Below are 22522 nucleotides of genomic sequence, written 5' to 3'. Positions count from 1 at the left end.
GAATACCGAGAAATCACGGGTATAACTCAACTTGCGATATGTATACTAGCTCTATTGTTAATGGAATCTATCCCCTCTAGGAGACGAGAGGGCTAATGAAGCCTTTCAATAAACATGAATTGTTTGTCAATATATTCAATTTTGACGTATTTATTCACAAAAAATATAATTTATTAAAATAAAATATTATTATAAGTAATAAAAAAATTAATATAATAAACCAAAGCATTGTCACCATGATATTTGATCATTGCATGTCAAACCAACTCATATGTTTCCATAAAGTTTTAAATTAATGCTTCTCTCCAGATGCATATGCTTTCCAGCGAAATATATCCAAAAATGCAAATTTAAACAGATAAAGCATATATATCACCTTCCAATCGCAGAGGAGACACCCTGTTCCCAACAAGTATACACCCCGCATGTGTGGTTATACCCGGTGAAATTGAAACTCTTCATGAAATAACCATAAGTGGAATTATATTAACTCAAAGGTTTGATCAACATTGATTATCAGCTGTTTTGTATGGAAAAATGCAGATTTTAAACAAAATAGGAATTCCGTTATACGAATTTCAATATAATCCGCTTTTGACCATTTACGTGTCATGTCATGCGTAGCACAGGATAATACATGTACATACAAGGTGGATGAATACGGTAAGTAAATCTACCTTTCTCAATACAATGAATTTGCTGTACATGTCTTTGACTAGAAACGTGTGGGTCTTTGCTTAAATTCATTTAGAAACAAAACAATACGAGCTTTTTTTTCGATGTCCTTGTTTGGCATGTACTTATTAATTCTTTTTTACAATACTGCGAAAGTTTTAGAAGTATTACATTAAATATATGTATATATAAAAAAAATACCACGATATTTGAGCCCACTCTCTAAACGGGTCTTTGACACCTAAGTTTTTGTGATGGTTAAAATTTTCGTAAGTTTTTCAATTTCATTCAATTTCTTTTTTCATCATTTTAACCATTTGATATTATATTTATTTTCCGATTTTGGAGGAAATTCATCCAGTTCTCATGAAAATGCTGTTTTAGTTTTTTCTTTTTTCTATTATTGTAGATTCAAATCAAAATAAAGTATATTTTATTTATAACTTTGTTGGTTTTCATTTCAAAGTTTTATATCATTGAAATTTGAATAGAAAATTAAAGCAAAGGGCTTTTCTATACAAAATAAATAAAATATTTTAAATTTATCCAAAAGATAAAGATAAATACTTTTGGAGCTTTATTTATTGGATATTGAGTCTATTATTAGAAACAAATGCATGGAATCAAAATCATTTATACTTCATTATTAATGAGAAAAAAAGATGCTTAATAAAAAATATTCTTTATAATTTAGTTTTGAAATTCATTATCAAATGCTTTTCTAATACTTTTCATATAAATATGGAAGTCAGTAAAACGTTACAATATTTTCAGAAAGTTTCTTTTTTCTTCAGAAAACATAGCTTTAGGTATGCCCACCTTCCAATCACATGAGTACAGGTCTCACAGCTATTCGAAGTTTACTTTTGATTCTGGAAAAGCTGTAGACGGGTTGAAGACAAACTTCTCAGCCTTTGGAGGACAGTGTGTTATTTCAGCTGATGGATACAAAACTGCCACCTGGTGGGTTAACTTGACATCCATCCACAGTATCCATGATATAAGGATATATTACAGGACAGATGATGCTCCATGGGGTAACTATATTTTTTTTTTCATTAAACTCTATCAATTTATCTGGTCAAACTTTTTTTTCTGTTTATGACAAGCCAGGCAGAAAAGGGACAGATTGTGGCTCTAAATAAAATTAAAAAGCGTTAAAAATGTAAGAGTGCTTGAGTTTAATTTAAAAGTTTTTGGCATTGTAGGTGCAAAAGGGAGAAAAATTATCATGCAAACAATCCCCTTAAAAGATGTCTTTAAAAGGAATAAATTAAAAAAAATAATAAAAGAAGTGTAGCGTGTTAAATTCTTTAAACAGATAACAGAAAGAAATCTTCATTTCTTTTCTCCATTCAAATTTTCAACAATGAATAATTGTTCAGCTATTGAACTCGCTGTATTTGGTCTAGAGACGCCAAGTGTTAGTTATGTTAGCTCACCTGAGCCGAAGGCTCAAGAGAGCTTTTCTGATCAAAGAGAGTCCGGCATCCATCTGTCGTCTGTCGTCTGTCATCTGTCCTGGGTCTGTCGTGTGTCGTATGCCTTCTGTCATCTTTAAACTTTTCACATCTTCGACTTTTTAGGTCACCTGAGTCATTTACGTGACCTATTGCTATCTGTTTTCGTCCGTCGTCGTCCGTCGTCCGTCGAGTGTTTCTCTGGGACCGCTGAACCAATTTCAGTCTGTTTTAGCATATGGCATCTGTGTGTGAAGGAGAACAAAATTTGTGAATATAATGGTCCCTGCCCCCCTGGGGCCTGAGGGGTGGGGCTAAAACCACCAAAATTAATTCAATCTTTAAAAATCTTCTTCTTTACTTCTGGACATCAAGCAGTCAAACTGTTGGCATGATTGTATGTAGCATTGAGCCCTTTACCAAAATTGTGAAATTCATGGCCCCAGGGTCAGGGGTTCGGGTGCTAGGGTGGGGCTATATAGATCCTATAGTGAAAGTGCATTATTTCTTTGAAAATCTTCTTCTCTGCCCCTGGGTATTATTTAAACAAATTAAAAAACATAGCTATGATACACAATGATGCCTCTTACTAAATTGTGGATTTCATGGCTCCAGGGTCAAGGGTTCTGGTGAAAGGGGGGGGGGGGCTCTATTGATTATATAGTGAAAAGCAAAATTTCTTTGAAAATCTTCTTCTTTACTCCTGGGTATTATTGAAACAAATTGAATACATAGTTATGATAAGCAAGGGTGACTCTACCAAAATTGTGAAATTCATGGCCCCAGGATCAGGGGTTTTGGTGCTAGGGCGGGGCTATATAGATCATATAATGAAAGTGCATTATTTCTTTGAAAATCTTCTTCTCTACTCCTGGTTATTATTGAAACAAATTGAATTCATAGTTATGATAAGCAAGGATGCCTCTTCCAAAATTGTGAATTTCATGGCCCCAGGGTCAAAGGGTTCTGGTGAAAGGGGGAGGGGGGGGGGGCTCTATTGATTATATATTGAAAAAACAAAACTTCTTTGAAAGTATTCTGGTTAAGAAGCAAAGAAGCTAAGTGTATAGTTATGATGAGCAAGAGTGCTTCTTCCAGAGTAGTGAATTTCATGACCCCTGTGTCAGAAGTGCTGGTGTAAGGGTGGTGCTCTTGATAATATATTGAAAATGCATTAATTCTATTAAATAATCCCGTCTGCTCCTTAGTGTTAAGCAGATAAACAAAGTGATTACTTATGATGAGCAAACTTCTGGTCCCAGGGTGAGAGGCTCTGGTGTTTCTCGGTGTGGAGGGAGGGGCTCTATTGATAATATTTTGAAAATATTGAATCTGTAGTAAAAATGCATTATTTCTTAAAAAATTTCTCTGCACTTGGGCATATCAGAGGCAAAAAGAGTAAAAATTTTAATAAGGAAGGGTATATTTACCAGATTTTTGAACATCTGGTCCATTTGGTCAAGTGTTCTGGTCCTGGCCTGGGCTCTTTTAATTTGTATTCTACTGAGAGGAGTTATTCCCCTTTGCCATTTACTTCTGATAATTAATCACTGTAAATAATGTACTTGAACGGTTAATAGAATATCAGAATTATACAAGAATTTTTATTGTATAATACAAAAAGTACTTTCATAGTTTTAATGATCAGGTAGACTTGTAAGTAATAGATAATAAAAAATGAGACAAAAATAACTTGTCTTATTAAATGTTCATCAAAGACCAAGAGAGGCCAATGTTAGAGATTTCAACAAGGAATTAAAATAGTACAGAAGCACTGACAGTTTGTTAATGTATTGTATGGTGGGGGTGATAAATGGAGAACAGATTAGAATTGGTAATGGATACTAGACTAATTATTTTGTTGATCCTGATCACCCTATTTTTTTTTTTTGTTTTGGGCAACAAAGGTTCACCTTTCAGTTCATTTTATACTCTATGGATTCTCTAAATTGTTGTATTATACTCAGGTGACCATTAAGGCCCTTGGGCCTCTTGTTCTCAAGAACAATTGGGGCAAACTTGCCACAAAGCATCCTTTGGATTAAATATTGTTCATAGGAAGTGACAAGCCCTCTTTATTGGGTAGACCATTAAGAATTCGTGGTATTTTAAAAATCTTCTTCTCAAGAACCACTCGGCAAGAAAAGATAAAACTTATATAGAGTCTTCATTACATACTCTAGATTCAAGTTCGTTCAATTAATAACCCCTGGTGTAGGTCGAGGCCACAAGAGGAGGTCGAGGTTTTACAATGGAATATAAAAGAAATGTCTTTAAAAAAAAGTATTCTCAGGTAGTGGATTCAAATTTGTCCCTATCATGACCCCTGGGAGAAAGACAGGGCCTTACTAGAGAATCAAGATTTACCATAGGAATATATAGGAAATATCTTTAAAAATCAAGAACAGCTAAACCATTATAATTCATATTAATATAGAAGTATCCTAAGGTAGTGTAGATCTAAGTCTGTTCGAATGATGACCTCAGGGGGTTGGGCCCAGACACAACAGGGGACCAAAGTTTTACTTGGGAATATAAAGGAAATATTTCAAAAATAAAATCTTCTCAATAACAGCAATTATCAGCCATATTAATACAGAACTATCCTCAGATAGTATAGATTCAAGTTTGTTAAAATCAGAATCCCCGTTGATAGGGCGGGCCACCTCAATGTGGCAATTTTTATATAGAAATATTTTGGTGTAATTGTTAAGTGGCATTTGCGAAACTTCAAATAGTGGAATGACCTGACGACCCTTGGAATGGACCAACCAAGGGTTATATACGGCAAAGCTTTGGGAAGGTCAGGCATTCAGAATCAAGCTGAAGAAGTTGGTCGTTGAATCAATAATTAAGAGGTTAAGGCTTTGGGGAAGTCAGGCATTCAGAAGCTAGCTGAAGAAGTTGGCCATTGAATCAATAAAAAGAGGTTTAGGGTAAGAGAAAATAATAGTATCACAGTTATAAGCACCATTGGCAAGTATTCTAAAGAATTGATGTTAAGTTCTGGGTGTAATACATTTGAAGATAATTGACACATTCAGTTCTTATCTGTCAACAGGTCTCTAGGGGAGAAGCAGGGTGCAAGTAGTGCTTTACCTAGTCCCCGTCTCTAGATAAGAGAAAAAATTTATTTTTTTTATTTACCGTCAGACAGAGCACAGTCTTAATAATATTTCTAATCATTAACTCAGACAGAGTAAATGGAAAACCTATATATCCCTTGTAAGAACTTGATCTTGGGTTGGGTGGGGTGAGGGGGCACCAGAGGGTCAAAGTCTTATCTAAAAATACATAGGAATCATCTTGAAAAAAATCATCTGCTCAAGAACAACTAGCGAAGATAAAAAAATTTAAAAATCTTCTGCTCAAGCACAGCAAAGCCATGATTAGTAATACTGATATGGAAGCATCGTGGGGAGGTGTAAATTCAAGTTTGTCCTCCCCTTTTCAATACTGACCTGATTTCTGTTTTTCCTTTCAATGTGCTCAGGTGAGCGATGTTGCCCATTGGCCTTTTGTTTTGTTCAAATGAGAGGCTTGTCGATATAATTTCAAATTATATAAAAAATACTCTTAACACAATACACATTTATAATATTGCTACGAAAAAAAAAATAAACATTGGTGTATTTTTTCATATCATATTAAAAAACTAAACAATTGGAAAATCAATATTTTTATTATTTTCAAAGTCCTTGTCCAAATTAAAAAGGTATTTATACAAGACTATCTTGTTATATAATTGTATTTTTACAAAGTACAGAAGGCAAAAAAAAATGGGATGATCAAATAAATGACCTGTTTAAAATAGAAAAGTGAGTTTTGTCATTAGATATGATCTATTTTAAAAAGTACAATTTTTCCATGATTAAATATAATCGGCAAATTGTTCTTCAGCTGTTTACAAGTGACACCCTCGGTTTCTCGTATGCTATACCCTAATTGTCGATAACCTTCCGTGGGTTGGTTCTGCACATATGAATTTATCGTACGTGCTTGTCAGATCCTTTGAGCAAATTTAATCCATAAACAAGTTTCATTTGTCATGTAGTTTCAAAGCATATCAGAAAGAAATCTTGTCTGATTATACAAATTATAAAACAAAATTACGTTACTCATGTACAAAGTTGCATCTTCTATGGTTATTTTCCTAGGTGCACCTTTGATATTCTTTGTTCCTTAAAAATGTGTTTAATTTTGTGTTCAAAAATGTTCAATTTTAGCAATCATTTTTATTGTAAAGCATTTAACATTCACCTGCAGGGGAAAGAGCTTGAAACTCTTTTAGAATGGATGCATGGTTTTGAATTAAACTTAAGATATACTAGGTATTTAAATAGCCGAATTCGAACTAACTTTCCTTTTTACATGTATATCTAAAAAGAACGAGAGTAAAAAAAGCAAAATGACAACCTATAAAACGATGGTTTGGTTCAAGGTTGGAACAATATAGTCTTTGCACAGTTTTTTTTTTTTTTTTTTTTTTTTTCAAAACTACATCGATTATTAAACATTTCTTTATCCAACAGATACCCATTGTCCCCTTTCAAAAGTTGACATTCTTCAAAATCACATTTCGCCTCTGAATACTTCAAACATTACTTTCATTGGAATTGTTCACACGTAAGTAATGTAAATGAAATATAAATATGCAAAAACTTCTTTTTTTTCTGAACAAAAATTATTTTGATAAAAGAGTTGTTTGTTGATATTGTTACCATAAACTATCTTTTTTTAATTGTGTTGTAAAGTAATAAATCAGAATAGAATCAGTTAAATCAATCGATACTAAATGATATTAGACAGCCAATAAAAAGTACCTTTAGATCGGACCATTAATATCCTTTAAGCATCAATTTAATTGTTTGTTTGAGCATTCTGTGCTCATGACATATTTGGCCTTTTTTCTCAATTTTGTGGATTTTGGGTGGGAGGCGGATTTAAGAATATTTGACCCATTGAAAGTGTACTAGTCTTTTCTGACTAATTTTCGGATAAACATCGTAAATATTTACGATCATTGTGAATTAATATACATTTTTGCCAGAGAAAAGTCAAGTTTAATTCTGTATTGAGTTAATATATCTCTGGGAAAATTAAAATCTGTTATTGGCTCAAAGTCATAATGCATTCATAGTCATGTCATTTAACGATTTCGTCCCTGAAAGGTGGTTGCTTTATCTATGATCATTTTACAATTTACTGCTTCTTTTGATTTTGTTATGAAGGGTTTATACGTAGTGAGATCCCTTAGTGATGATGGAATTTCACCTATTAAGATTAAATTTAGATAATGCCTCATGTTTTTGAAGGACCTTCGAATGACTTCACTGCAAGGTTTTTGGGTTATTACGTCTATGTATCAAACACAACAAACAGTCAAGATGGTCATTTATGTTTCCACGACACTATGTATTCCAGTGCCACGATACCTGCTATCTTCAAGATAAAATGTTCTGTACATGGACAATATGTCATTTACTATAATGAGAGACCGCAGATGTCACATGTACATGCCAGTGAATTGTCTCCATATGCACACAATGAATTATGTGAACTGGAGGTGGAAGGTATGATAATCATCACTATAAACGCAGTCAACATTCAAATTTCTGATAACCTTTATCATATCCCTCTTTTTTGGACAAAAATGATTCGATTATATATCTCTTCGAATTCCACATACATATAAAAGTATATAAAGCTACAAATTAAAACATTCTCCATATATGAATTCAAACGATTACAGTGCAAAGGAAATTACAAGCAAAGGAACTGACAAATACATCTTTCCAAGGGGAATTACATGTGATATATCAAACAGCACAGGATGCACTTAAACCATTTGTCGCCCGCGTGACGCAGTGGTTAGAGCATCTGCTCTAGAGTAGCGGAGTAAGGAGCTGATCCTTACGTCGCTCTTTCGAATCCCACTGCGGGGTGTGGACACCGGTCCTTCGGATGAGACCGTATAAAACGAGGTCCCGTGTCGCAGTAGGTGCTTCCACGAAAAAGATTCCTCACTGCTCAATGGCTTTAAGTGCAGAGTATAGGTCAAAATTTGTAGCCCTCCACCAGCAAGTGGTGGCGTCTCCATATGAGTGAAAAATTCTCGAGAGGGACGTTAAACAACAAACAAACAAACAAAACTGAAACCATTCAGTCAAACCCAAGGTGACTGCAAAGTCTGGAAATGTCACTTAATGTCAGAGATCCGCCATTCATTCACCTTTCAGTATATTTTCAGTCATCCTTCAGTTAATTAAATGGCAGAGTTTCGTCCTGTGGAGGTATAGTAATGTAAACTAAATCGTATTTCATACATTTTTAGGTTGCTCTAAAACAGGTTATTATGGACCAGATTGTTCCCATCCCTGTCCTGACAACTGTCTTCACCAATATTGTCACATAGAGACAGGTGCTTGTCTGGGGTGTAAACCTGGGTATCAGGGACACCATTGTGAACTGCGTAAGATATACATTTTACACCACTTTAACCAACCGTTATTCCCACACAAATCTCTATTTTTCTAAAATAAAAATCATGATGGAAACGATGAAAAGAAAGGATGGTATAAATATAATTTGATACTAACATGAATTGTACATAAGTAATACTAATGTATTTATCGATAGCCTGTAGTCCCCCATTTTATGGAGAGGTCTGTTCGCAGATATGTGGAAAATGTAGCAATAATGAAACTTGTGATCATATCAATGGGATATGTGGGAAAGGTTGTGAGATTGGTGTATTCGGACAGAAATGTGGGACACGTAAGTATGCTTCAAAGTTAACGATGCAAGTCAAATTGCAACAAGTGTTTCACAACATTTTCTCAAAGTACAATTTCACTTCAAAAAAGAGGAACAGAGTTATTAAAAAATTGAACTACTGTTTAAAACCGATTTCACAAATATATTTCAGCATATTTTGATATAAAGTATTTCGGTAATATTCTACTCTCTACCAATTATAAGCCAAATATCTATCGATAATTGTATCGATTATGAACAGGGTCCCTTGTATTTGTAGTCTTTTAATAATTGGATTTTGACATGAGTCAAATGTTTCAAAGGTATATTTAATGCTGATAAATTCAACCAAGGCCATACGTTAGACATGCATGTTTGTTGTTTAACACAATACATTTTTATACCTACGCTGACGTTGTAAGAGACATATCTTGAAGAGGAAAATGTATCTTATCTCTCACAATTTCTTAGATTATAAATGAATAGAAATAACATAAAGTAATTACTGTTTGTAAAATTAATTAACAGATATAAATATTTTCTTTGTTGATGAACTTGATGTCTGATGTTGAGAGTATATGAAATCAAGGTATCAAAGTGTTATATGTCTTTATGTCTTAAGACTTTCTTTAATAAATTTCAATTGTTGTCTTAATTTCAATTTGAAATTCAAGCATGTCTGAAAGGAAACTATGGAAAGGGCTGCTCAAGTGTGTGTCACTGTAACTCATGCAACCGATTTTCAGGAATATGCGACGGGCCATGCTTTCCGGGCTGGAATGGTCCAAAGTGCAATAAAGGTATAATTTCTTACATATTTTGATATTATCTTCAAAATTTCCATTATTTTCAAAACAAATACTTTATTGCTGACGTGCAGTCGAAACTTCACCGAATGGATAATTGGTTACATTTTGTAATAGCATATACAATGCAATTGTACAGATGTCGAACACATTTACAGCAATAAAAAAATTCCAACATACACTTTATTTGGTTCAGACATCTGATACGGACTTAAAATAAGAATTAGTATTTTGCACATATTTCCCTCCTCAGAATGCAATGGAAGATATTATGGGATTAACTGTTCTAGTGATTGCGGAGAATGTTTGAACTTTGAACAATGTCACCACATCAACGGCACATGTTTGAACGGTTGTGACCTTGGATACTATGGAGAAAAATGTGTCCGCCGTAAAGTTTTTTTTTCTTTCTTTTTGCTTATTCAAATCGTACATGTCTCAAAACTAAGATCCTAGTAGAGTATACAAATCTCCACATTTATTAACGTAAAGGTCTTCAAATGTTACGAATATGTAAATACTTCAAATACATTAATAATGAAATATATACGTAATGTATAAAGGATTCATGTTTCCATCTAATATACAATATTTTAAGGAAACATAACCCTTTACATCAAAATTTCTAAAATGAATAAATTTGATTAGAGTGCCCACTTGGACAATACGGAAGAAATTGTGAGAAAAGTTGTTCCCAGAATTGTCGCTACTCCAACAGGTGTGACCGTAAATCTGGTTCTTGTCAAGAAGGTTGTAAAACAGGATGGAAAGGCCTAAAATGTGAATCAGGTATAACGTGAAATCAGCAAAGCTCCAATTTTGATCACGATATGTACGATATGCCATTTTATTTTGATTCTATTTTTTTTTTTTTAAAATATACCTTTCTTAGAGATTTCTTTTCATAATTCTTTTCACTTTCTGTTATTTCATAAATTTGAAAACAAATGTATCAAATGAGAAACTATTTTTAGAGTGTGATTCCAATATGTTCGGGGAGGATTGTAGTAAACAGTGCGGGCATTGCTTGGAGAGAAGTCAATGTCATCATATTAATGGAACGTGTCCTTCAGGATGTGACGCAGGCTATATTGGTGGTACATGCACTGATGGTACTTTATCATTCTTTTTCTTTTTCTCTAATCAAAGATTAAGTTATGAATTTCGTTATGTTTAACTGAACATTTGATATTTACAAAGAAATATCATCTAACCTTTAATGAAACGTCTATAATTCGAAATTAAAAATAGTCTTTGAGTCACGATGACATAATAAACAAAATTTATGTGCGCATTGCTAAAGCTTAAAAGACAAAAAAAGGGGGAAAGGAAGAAAATATTCTTTTCTTACATTCTTACTTTTCTAAAACATCGATATTAGTGAATATTTGTTAAATAAAAAATCCAAGCTAAGGGCTTAAATTGATCACTGAAAACCAAAAAAAAAAAAAAAACAAACAAACAAACAAAAAACAAAAACAAAAACAAAAAAACAAAAAAACAAAAAAAAAAAAAAACAATGAGCTTGCATCACTCAATTTCCCTCTTAATTTTCTTGACCTGCCCCATTCAATTGTCGGTGAATATAATACAACACTTCACTACCGATGCTGTGTTTTTTTTAGACATACATTAATTGAATACCAAAGACTTCCGATATTCATCAATATAAGTTCAAAACTCCTTTATTATATACCCATAACTTTTTGCCATTAAATTATGACGCTTATTTGCATTAAATTACTTAGTTATTTTAGTATCTTTATTTAAATTTAAACATGCATTGTAATCGTCTGTCCTGGAAGTGATCAATATCCTATTATATCATATCAGAGACCCTACAGAACGTTTTAATTTTTTTTATTGAGGTTTTAATTGAGGCTTATAGATACTAAATAACTTATCAATAATCTTAGTTTTGTTAGGAAAAAAAAACACACACTACTTACCCATTGAAAATTATGTTTTTGAGCTGTTGTCCAGACTGAAGTTTTTGTTAACAACGGGTTGTTCGATATTAAACGCCCACGTTTGAAATATTTTGAGGCACATTTGCATTACAAACTAAGCGTAAAGTGAATGTTTAAGATCTGAACCTGTACACCGATTTTATGTCTTTTGGTATTTATTTAAATAGTCTGTAAAGCGGGTACGTATGGAGTTGGTTGTAACCAAAAATGTAGTGCATTTTGTTCTGTGTCTGGTATTTGTGATCACGTGACTGGAGCCTGCAAACAGGGCTGCAAAAGCGGATGGATTGGAATGGATTGTCTAGAAGGTATTTTTAAATCAGTTTTAAGTATTTATTAGTTAAAATTGTATTTACTGCGCTAGCTTTTTAATCTTGTCAAATCTATCTTTTTTTTCAAATGTGCTGTCCCATTTATGGTTTATTTACGTCTCTTGCAAAGACTATGCACTAATACGAGACGTCACCGTATACAATTTCAGGTTCCCTCTAGGCTCTGACTTAGGGCCCTTGTGTAGGGAATGTTCCTTATCGTGCTAACGCCTATAACGGCATGGGTCCTCGGTTTATTAGGTTCATCTGGAAGACCAGTGATTTTTACATCTACGAGAGGTTTTAAAAAGTTCGTCAACCAACCCCATAATATAAAAACTGCTTGAGGTACATAATTGAATTTTTAAAACATTCAATAAACATCATGTTTTTCTATCTATAAAATAAGCCATAAATTATAAGTTTTTTTAATGAATTGTTAATGCTTTTGTAAGCAATGGACGTCCAGGCGGCGCAACCTCGAACATAACGCATTTTCTTTCTGAGTGTAAGTGTGAAACACTCTTTTGATATGAGCATTTATCATCCGAAAATCTCATTACTCAATTGATATGACACAATTGTTCTGTACAAACTGCAGTTCCTCAATCTGTAATTTTTTCGAAGTTTTATAATGTTTCATATGGAGTACCCAAACTATTAAGGGGTTAAAATGACGTAAAAAGGGGAGGAATTCTTTTTCCTTTTTTTCTTTGAAGTTTTACCCACTGGAAAAACTGAGATAGATCTATAAAATATTTAAACCTGATACAGAGTTGATAATTAAAAAAAAAAGAGTACCCTTTTTAAAAAAAATGACAATACAGGTTTCGAGAGAGAGATGACGAACACCATTAATGTCGATTTTTAGTCAGGATGTCCAAAGTCAATCACGAAATGAGGCGTTGTTCATGTGTGTTAGACATTTAATTTTGACAAGGATGTTATGCTGACATAATCAAATTAGGATCCCTTCCTATGTAAAGATCCATTTACAATATTATTTGCATTTAAAATCAGTTGTTCCTGAAAATTTAGTCATATAAACAAGATGACTGAGGCCTTGACTTAACTCCAGGGAATCTCATCAAGATAAGTGTATTGAGGCAGAGGGAGCGGGCATTGAGAAATAATGACGTTTTCGGACGTCATGGAACTTAACGGCGACAGCGCCAGGTGGTCACGTACATGAAGTGTTTTTTATTATTATTATTATTTAATGATAAATTGGCAAATTATCAACGTATCAAGTTGAAATTTTCAAAACTTCTTAAATTTTTGTTGTTTTATGTTTCTTATATTTTTTTGGTATCAACGACTACATAGTATTAATTTTATCGCATTAGCACCAAAACTTTTTAATAACCCCTCCAACCTATAGTTCCCTTAAGGAATATTTAGTGCATTATGGTCGCCTCTGATAGCTCTATTGATTTATATAGAATGCTTTTAAATATTTTACACAATGCTGAATTGCTACATTGGAGTCGCAATAAAGATTGGATATTTAATATTTGAATAGATAGAAACACATGCCTTTCAAGAAAAATAAATAAGTTAAATTATGCAAGCATAACAAAACCGAAGAAGATTCATTGTCTGAAAAAAAGCTTTTCTTGTTTACAGTAAAAGAAAAAGATGAAACCAATGTGGGTCTCTACATTGTCGGATGCGCCCTCAGCATTAGTGTTATAGTCCACGTGTTTATGTTAATTTACATCATCCACTTAAGGTACATTGCGATGTCATTGATTTAGAAATCCAGTATGCTGATAAATAACACTGATAATATATTATTATCTATACAATCGTGCCAATTTTAGCATTTCCTTATAACATCTTATATTTATGATTAAGTAAATTAGTTATAATCAATTTATATATATATATATATATATATATATATATATATATATATATATATATATATATATATATATATATATATATATATATATATATATATATATATATATATATATATATATATTTGTAGAAGCAAAGTAAGACAGCAAGAGTCAATTGATAAGTACAAAGAAACCAAGATAAACAGTGTGAAGACTACAGGGGAGAATTATGACACAATAATAAAAACTTCGAACTCGGATTATCAGGAACTTGGAGTTATGAGCCAGTATCCTACAAATTAGTACATGCTTTCTATTGTTCTTTCTGGCAAATTTGTACTCACATAGCTTTTAGATTTTTTTTTTTTTCGTGCATATTTTCAAAGTAAAAAAATACCATTGGCCAAGCTTCAAATCACTTGAATCAACTGTAATTCAATGAATGTCGGTGTGATAACAAGTTAATGTTAATTTCTTTTCTTTTTTTTTTTTTTTTTTTTTTTGGTTTTTGTTTTTTGTTTTTGTTTTTTATTTTTGTTTTGTTTTTTCTGTTTTTTTGACAATGTGATGATGATATAAAAACCTGCGATCACGAAAACCTTTTAGGTTGGTGAGATAGTTTTATTAGTTTGAAAATAAGCAAATTTTATAATGCTTATATGACATAAAATGTAATATAGAGGAAATTGTAATCTGAATCCTTTCTAAGGATGACCTAATATGGTATTTTTTGTTAATATTTCAAAATTGAATTTGTTTCAAAATCAATGGTGCATTTCAAGTGACATGACATTTGTGAATGTACAATGATACTCTTCTGTTAGTCTGTTTATTTGTCTGTAGCAAAACTTAAGTATCTGCAATTTCATTGATTAAACACTTTATTCTCTGCGATCTCTTTGATGGAAAGACAAAAGGGTCCCAGACAAAATCAACTTCGTTGTGTTCAAGGAAGGCTACTGTAGCCAGGTGAATATGTACTTGTTTATAACTCAGTTTTGACGTTGCTCAGAAATCAAAAATAGAACATATGTGTACTTCAGGTATATATTTTTAACACAACCGATATCAGGAGACACAAACCAGTAACAATATTCCCTAGATTATTGCACCTCACCTAATAGGCTACGAAAGATAAACAATGCGTTTTGTTAGGTACAATGATTCTGACGTTATGTTCTTTGAAAACTCTGCCTGAAATTTCAAAAGTAAAGTAATTTATAATATATTTTTACATAAAATCTTTTTGTACAAATTATATGGACATATTTCTAATGCATTTCAAAGAAAATATTAAGATGTATACATCGCTGTTGTTGTGGAGAGGATAATACTAAAATATTGTCAAAGCTAAGAATATCAGTAAGTTGGGAATTCGGATTCATTGTTCATGTAATAGGAAAACAAAGTGCTTAGATAAAATTATAATTAAGAAATGTGGATGAAATGCCCTTTTGTAGAAAGAAAAACATGAAGCCTAAAGCAATCCCTCGGATGATGGCTGAATCAGTTTATTGGGGTATGTTTTCTTGGGGTTGGGGTGGGTTGAAAAAGGAACATACACTAGATGTAAAGGAACATACACCAGATGTGATGATTAAATCTTTGCAGGTAAAAAAAAATACAAAAGTACATATCAATTACAACGTTTTGATGAGTGGATTGCATGTACAATTAATCTTAGTTTCTATATTCAGTAATCATAAGTGCAAGGAACGCGTTGCCTGCTTTCAAATCCATTATAATTTGTTCAATAAAAATATATGTTTTAATTTGAAAATTCCTTTTGTTGTTGTTTGTCTATAATCTATCTCAACATAATCATTGACATATTTCTTTTGTCAGAGAATCACATTTTTATTTTACAAATAGTAGTCCAGTTTAGAGATATATGAGCATGAAAAGGGTTTCACAAAAATCAACAGATAGAAAAAAAAAAATTGAATAAAAGGAATTAACCAATCTGTTGTGCAACTAATATTACATTTAATATAAGACTAAAACAAATACATGATTGGTGTTATTGGCAAAGGCAATATTTCATAATACAAAAGAATCACGTCTCAACAATGTTAAAATGGCTCACTTAATCCAATATTTAACAACAAACCTACATTAATCTGTAAAATTGTTTCATAAATAAGACATGGGAGAAGAAGAAAAAAACCTAATTATTGAATGTACGCTTTAAAAGGTTTAATTTTGTTTTTGCGGGTAAATTGTACAGATAAAAGTTGCAAGCAGTTCCGTTCTCGCAAAACTTAATTTACTAAATTTTAGTGTCGCAGTTTGAAACTTATTCCCCTTTTAACACTTGATTATTTTCCTGAGTCTCGGGAACTGCAGAATCGTCTCTTTTAAGGAGAAACACCTCATCCCTCTGATGATGATATGTCTTGTCTTTTCTTTCTTGCGAGTTAATTATCCTGCAGAAAATTAAAAAAAATAAACAATGAAAGGTTATCTTTATAAATATTTAATTCGATTTAACAAAGGTAGTTTAAAAGTTCTTTCTTACCTTTTCATGATTTTGTAGAAAAGGCACAGCTCAGTCAGAGGAAGTGTAACACAAAAAGATATCATGATTCCATAAAATTTTATTTGATAGTTGTCTTGAACTGAAAATAATAATAATGATAATAATAATTAAAAAAGAGAAGAAAATTTTTAAAAAGTCAACGAACGTGATACTATGATTTCAAGTTTTTATAGCATTTACTTATACACAGACCCACTAGACATTCACTCCCCTTGACTCCAGCTTTACAGCCCGATTTACAGGCACCAGTCATGGGATGACAGTCACGTGATACTTCACAGAACGTACTGCACGCAATTTTGCAATTTGGCCCATAAAAGCCAAAATCACAAACTGAAAGACATTAGATTCACACATAGATCTAGTTAATATTTCCTATAAGCGTGACAATTTTTTTTTTTCAACTGTTCTTTGTAGTAAAATTCTTCTAAAATATATTCAATCAGAAAATAAAATCACAGAGTGTATATCAACCAGGTTTCTAAGGTCTCCCGTAATACCTCTATCACATTTATTTCCCTGATATCCAGATTCACAACCATTAACACAGGAACCATTGACGTGATGACAAGGCTCGCTGTCCATACATTTGCGACAGGTCTCATTGCAGCTATCTCCATACTCATTCCCATCGCATTCTATGCAAAAATGTATGATTTAGTTCTTCCATGAAATAAGGAGATAACGAACAGTTATCGAGCTCAAAATCAAGTTAAACAATACAAATTGGGAGCATATCAAACACGGACCTATGAAAACATAAGACATGGAATAAGTTCCATAGGATATTAAGATTGTGTTTCTTTCCTTATATAAACCTCAATATGTATAGATTGCGTACACTACAACACCAATGTTATCAATTGACGCATAGATTAGATTTGTTAACAAAAGGGATTCATTATAAAGATACTCTCAACTATTAAGCTTTTCTCCTTCGCTTTCCTCATTTAAAAATAAAACATTTTAACTTAGATAATGAATGGTGTTATATGATAATTTTATTAGGAACACTTCCAATTGTTCAAAAGCCTAAATGAACATTGTGACAGAAAGATAAGTGATGAAAGGCGTCTGAAGAAACTGGTCATCAGGAATAAAAAAAAAAAAGCTAATTAAACTTTTTTTTTTTTACATGTAATTTTAAATTCCCTCCCCCGAAAAAAAATATTATGCACGAAAGTTCCATTATATGTACATCTCATTTCACAAGAACTATTCAGCAATTGAAACATCACTGAAGGCAACCTTAAAGAAAACGTTAACTGTCTGCATTCTTCTTCTGTTAAATACATGCTTTTTGGATACAACATGTAAATAAAATATTAGTGGGAAATTATTTAGATAAAAATACTAGAATTAGTTACTTTTATGGCAGTAATCTCCTTGCCACCCTGGATGGCATCCCGTTTTACATTTACCATTCGTTCTATTACAGCCATAACATGTACCCATACAAGTTTCTAGACAGTTTAGTCCAAATTATCCGTTTCTGCAGGCTGATGAGCAAAACAACAGGTAACAAAATATTACTTTCGAAAGCATATGAAGATTATTTATTTTTTTATTAATTTATTTCTGTGGGGGAAAAAAAATATATGTGTTTCCTCCTCTTTCCATATACCTTTATTGCAAAAAGGTCCTTCAAATCCTACAGAACATCCATTTGAACATGTTCCATTTATAGGATTACAATCTTCTAATTTTTTGGGATGAAATGATCAATTTTTATATAGAGCACAAGCCTGCCCAAAATTTATTTAGGGTTCAGTTTAAAAATGAAATCAAGATGTTTCTATTTTTTGTTAAAATATTTGTGGGGCAGATGTGTGCTAATACCTAAAAAAGAACATTCTACAAAAATCCGAATTTCCTCATTTTCAACCCCTTTTTGCCCATTGTGATACGATTATAAATTTTGTTAAAGAATTAAACATTTTTCATATAAATTATAATGCTACGATTTTAAGTTGTTTACTAACACTTTAGTAGGTGTATAGGTCCACTATTTAATTTTTTTTTATATTATGGGAAAGAGGTTTTACTGTAATTAGTTGAATCCCACACTAGAGGTAAACAAACTTCTTTACATATTAGAACCTTCCTTTGAAGTTATGCATATATAACCTCTGTATCATGTAGGAACAAAAAAAACGAATGCATTAAAAAAAAAAAAAAAACAAACTACCAAATAAGAGCTACATTACTTTTCCGAAAAGCATTACTTTTGAAACTTTTGAAACTGTGTACCGATACTGGGAGTATATTAAAAGTTTATACGTCATGTTCGCTATTGTTATTGTTGGGCATTGCTCAGTAAAATGGACAAAATGAAATACTCACGTACAATTATAACAGGTAAAATTCAACATCTTTATCCCGAATTAAAATCTTGGCTTTTGCATAAACCATGTTTGTATACCATGATATATCGGCCTATCCGAACTATCTTCAAGAAGATCGATCTACAGCAGGTGAGAAGTGAAAGTATAGGTTTCACTAAATACCAGGAACGACATAAAAACGTACTAAAACAGAAAAAAAAGACAAATTCCTTTTCTTTCTTTTTTTTCATTTAATACTCATAGATTAGGGTAAATTCGTAAAGAAATGTTCATCCTCTTTTTTCAGGCTTTAATAAATCTATAAAGGTGGTAGGAAGAAATGGGGGGGGGGGGGGTAGCCACGACCCCACAAAAAATTCCTTGACTAGCAGGAAAAAAAGTAAAGGTACAATATTGTTTAAGGGGTAAAGGCGCAATTAGTCATTATTTATCTACATGTATCTTTTAGTGAAAATTGGCATTAATGGACATAAATTCCCTGGTTGGGATATACTGATCTTCAAATATGTGTTTTACACTTAAAACTACTAAGTCATTATAAGAGACCTCTCCTCCCCCTCGGACTGTACAACAGGCCGGAAGTAAATGAGTACAATACACTTTTTAGTTTAAAAGTGCCCCATACCTTAGTATTAATTGTTAACTCTATAGTTAAAAAAAAAAAAAAAAAAAAAAAAAAAAAAAAAAAAAAAAAAAAAAAAAAAAAACAACTTATAATAACAATAATGTTAAAGTTTCCCTAAGATATTTCACTGATTCCCGTTAGATATTGATATTGCATTCAATTTGTTCCTCTACAGCTTTGGTATTCAAATGGGGGGGGGGGTGGTGTTTGTTTATTGGAGAGGGGAATATATGTATTTAGCAATCAAATGGGAAATAAAATGCAGTTGATTAGTACTGCACTGCTTCTAGACTTTGATTAAATACGTGTTTTGTTTTCTGTACACTTTTCACCAAATTCAAGGTTTAATATTTATTTTTTTTTTTTTTGGGGGGGGGGGCACACAATTACTGACTGCTTCTATGTTTAAGAATGGAGACACCCAAGGTGAGGACAGAGGACAATACCTGCTTTGAGAAAGGAAATTTTAATTCTAAGAGTTCATGAAAAGATATTTTTTTTCAAAAATGGTATTGTCAGTATCACGTTTTACATATTTGCTTCCTTTATTTCATTAAATAACTTATCGATAAATAATTTTATTTTTCACTTATGGTTTTTAATGTATGTGAAAAGAAAAAAAATAGCTTCACACAGGGTTCGAACTCTCTCCAAAGGTCAAGGTTAGGCATAAGACTGAATGCGTTGACCACTACGCTACGATTGATTCTTGTCATCGATGTGGTCGGTGTGCTTTAGATAAACGAATTTGCTGAAACAAATATATTTTTCATAAATATTCGATTTTCATATTGAATGGATTCAGACTCCGCTTATTTTTCTTCTTTTTTTCCTTTTCTTTCTTTTTTTTTTTTTTTTTTTTTTTTTTTTTTTTTTTTTTTGAAACGTCAAATAGATTTTACATAAACTTTTCCATCTTTTAAACATTAATGCAGAATGGAGACTTGACCCATTTAAATTAAAATAAAATCATTTTTAGAGCTCTATTATACCCATTTCCCACTAAATATGCGTAATTGTCAGCTTGAAAAAATAATTATTAATTGATAAGTCAGCGATATGGTAAATGAATCAAATGTGTTTACGATGACATAACTGACGACATAATTTTAGAAAAATGTAACTTCCGTGAATATTGTAAATCGAGAAATTTATTGTCTCAGAGAGGGGGATTGTCCTCGTCGTTTACGCCCTCTTTCTTTTATCAGTCATTTGCAGTTAAATTAAAAGCCATACTTTCAGATTTAGTCGTTGATCTTTTTTTTTTTTTTTTTTTTTTTTTTTTTTAATTAAATAGACGTTTAAGCATTTGTCTGCCAATAAGATCATGAACATGTCTAACTTTGTTTTCATCATATTTATCTATATATGTCACATATTTGTATACTAGCTTGAGGTTGCCACTATTGTATTCATTAGTAAAGGCTTCTTTACACACAAAGAGAGACAGTTCGGTACAAAAGTGTGTGTGGAATTATTACAAGTTAATGATTTTTCAAGCTCAAGAAATACTCACATGTGTGCTGTTCCCTGGTAAAAGTGATGTCTTTGTTATAGCAGTCCACTATAATGAATTTGTAGTTTAATTTGTAGTAAAATTAATGTACTTAGAATATCTGGAAACTTTCAGAGATCTTTTAATTTTTTTTACATTTATTAATTTCCGAACGGTGTGTCTTTGAACATCGCCCATGATGATGATTTTCACGTCCCATATTTTTACGCAAATATTCAGAAGGAACATGTTGACTATAAGATGGCTAAAATGGTAATTGACCAAATCGTATCTGTCGACTATAGTGTTTCACGTAGCAGAAAATGACTGAGAGACTATTTTCTTGCAATATGCAGGATATGCATTATAATGTAAAACAATAAAGCGGAGGTTTCAACAAAACTGCCTACAGGAACATATTTTTGCTATCAAAATTCCATACAATTTGAATTCAACCAGAGTCTTTTTTTTAAATGGGCATCGGTATGGTGGATATATGTGCATTCTGGAGGTCAATTTTCAAATATTACATAAACAAGGGTTAGCTAAATTACTTTAAACAGATGAATAATGATTTTTATTAAGGGGTTGCAAGCACACTCTCCTAGATGACCTGTAATTTTGAAATAAATCATATGTTATCTTTTTAATAGTTGTCCGTAACAAGGGGGGGGGGGGGGTCACTTTTTTCTGACAATAGTCTTTCGCTTAACTTTGATATACAATTCTTTATTAAAATGCTGCCTATTGCTAAATATTTCGGACACTGGCGAATTCCTGCATTAAAGGAAAGTTAGAAATCCCCCCCCCCAACGAAATAGGATTTTTTTTAGTAGGTGCAGTCACTGATATATGTATAAGTATACAAAGGAAGAAATATTCCTTCTGGCATATTTAGTGAATATGTAAAATCAAACATGGTATGTTTCCGGCTCCTGTAGGTGCAGTTTATGGTTTCGGCATGTTATTTATTTATTTTTTTTTTTTTGTGGAGGTTGCCCCTACCCCCCCCCCCCCCTACGTACTTTCAAAAACGGGCCTTGCATTGTTAAGATCGCACAAAATATGACTGGCCATATACTTGGTATTCTATTATTAAACTGATAATGTCCTACCTTGTGGTCAATTATCCAGTATCAAGTGATTTATGTTTTTACAATCAGATGATAATTTTATTTCCCTATGACGTTACGTCACGTTATACAAATTATGACGTTTCCTTCGCAATTTACTAGTAAAACAATGCCATACTGCAATCTCTCTTTAAGAGAGAAAAAGTAAAATATATATCAAAAAAGAAAAACAGTTCCATAAAGCTTGAAGTTTACACTATCTGTTATCAAGATTTCATTAAATGTTTAGATGAGGCCGTTTTTGACCCTTCGTGGGCTTAGCTCTTTCATATTTCATCTTTGATATTTGTTTACCTTCATGACAGTAGTGTCTCTTCCATCCTGGATGACATCCGGTTTCACATTTACCATTTGTTCTATTACATCCATAACATGTACTTTTACAAGTTTCTAGACAGTTTCTACCAAATGTTCCGTTTTTACAAGCTGTTTAGCAGGAACATCAGAAGTAATAAATTACTTGAAGCAATAGAAAAAATGATCATAAAAACATTATAAACCAAAATAGAAAGAAAAGTTAACAGTTAGAACTGCCTAACCTTTTTTGCAAAGAATCCCTT

At 32.2% G+C, this 22522-nt stretch overlaps 2 protein-coding genes across 2 annotated transcripts; one reads left to right on the top strand and one right to left on the bottom strand.

Annotated features, from left to right (window-relative positions):
• The first annotated feature begins 1486 nt into the window (after nt 1-1486).
• On the top strand, nt 1487-10474 carry LOC133203167 (multiple epidermal growth factor-like domains protein 11). The gene is made up of 6 exons (XM_061339011.1): nt 1487-1712; nt 7451-7708; nt 8470-8607; nt 8775-8912; nt 9951-10093; nt 10346-10474. Exons 1-6 carry the CDS (start codon nt 1487-1489, stop codon nt 10472-10474), a joined length of 1032 nt encoding a protein of 343 aa, XP_061194995.1.
• Nucleotides 10475-16121: 5647 nt separating this feature from the next.
• On the bottom strand, nt 16122-17788 carry LOC133203166 (multiple epidermal growth factor-like domains protein 10). Its single transcript, XM_061339010.1, has 5 exons — nt 17719-17788; nt 16865-17002; nt 16557-16697; nt 16344-16443; nt 16122-16251 (listed from the first exon to the last, which is right to left on the bottom strand). The coding sequence occupies exons 1-5, from the start codon at nt 17786-17788 to the stop codon at nt 16122-16124; spliced, it is 579 nt and encodes a 192-aa protein (XP_061194994.1).
• Between the last annotated feature and the right edge of the window lie 4734 nt (nt 17789-22522).

Source organism: Saccostrea echinata, unplaced genomic scaffold, assembly GCF_033153115.1.
Source record: "Saccostrea echinata isolate AGI-Se365-2 ecotype Australia unplaced genomic scaffold, CSIRO_AGI_Sech_v1 ptg000048l, whole genome shotgun sequence".
NCBI lineage: Eukaryota > Metazoa > Mollusca > Bivalvia > Ostreida > Ostreidae > Saccostrea > Saccostrea echinata.
This window is presented reverse-complemented; position numbering and strand designations above follow the sequence as displayed.

Coding starts and splice junctions, on each gene's coding strand:
- LOC133203167 (XM_061339011.1), top strand. CDS start 1,487: ATGCCCACCTTCCAATCACATGAGTACAGGTCTCACAGCTATTCGAAG. Junction 1,713..7,450: donor GACAGATGATGCTCCATGGG/GTAACTATATTT, acceptor ATGTTTTTGAAG/GACCTTCGAATGACTTCACT. Junction 10,094..10,345: donor AAAAATGTGTCCGCCGTAAA/GTTTTTTTTTCT, acceptor AAATTTGATTAG/AGTGCCCACTTGGACAATAC.
- LOC133203166 (XM_061339010.1), bottom strand. CDS start 17,788: ATGGTAAATGTAAAACGGGATGCCATCCAGGGTGGCAAGGAGATTACT. Junction 16,698..16,864: donor GGGAAATAAATGTGATAGAG/GTATTACGGGAG, acceptor AATGTCTTTCAG/TTTGTGATTTTGGCTTTTAT. Junction 16,444..16,556: donor GGGGAGTGAATGTCTAGTGG/GTCTGTGTATAA, acceptor TATTATTTTCAG/TTCAAGACAACTATCAAATA.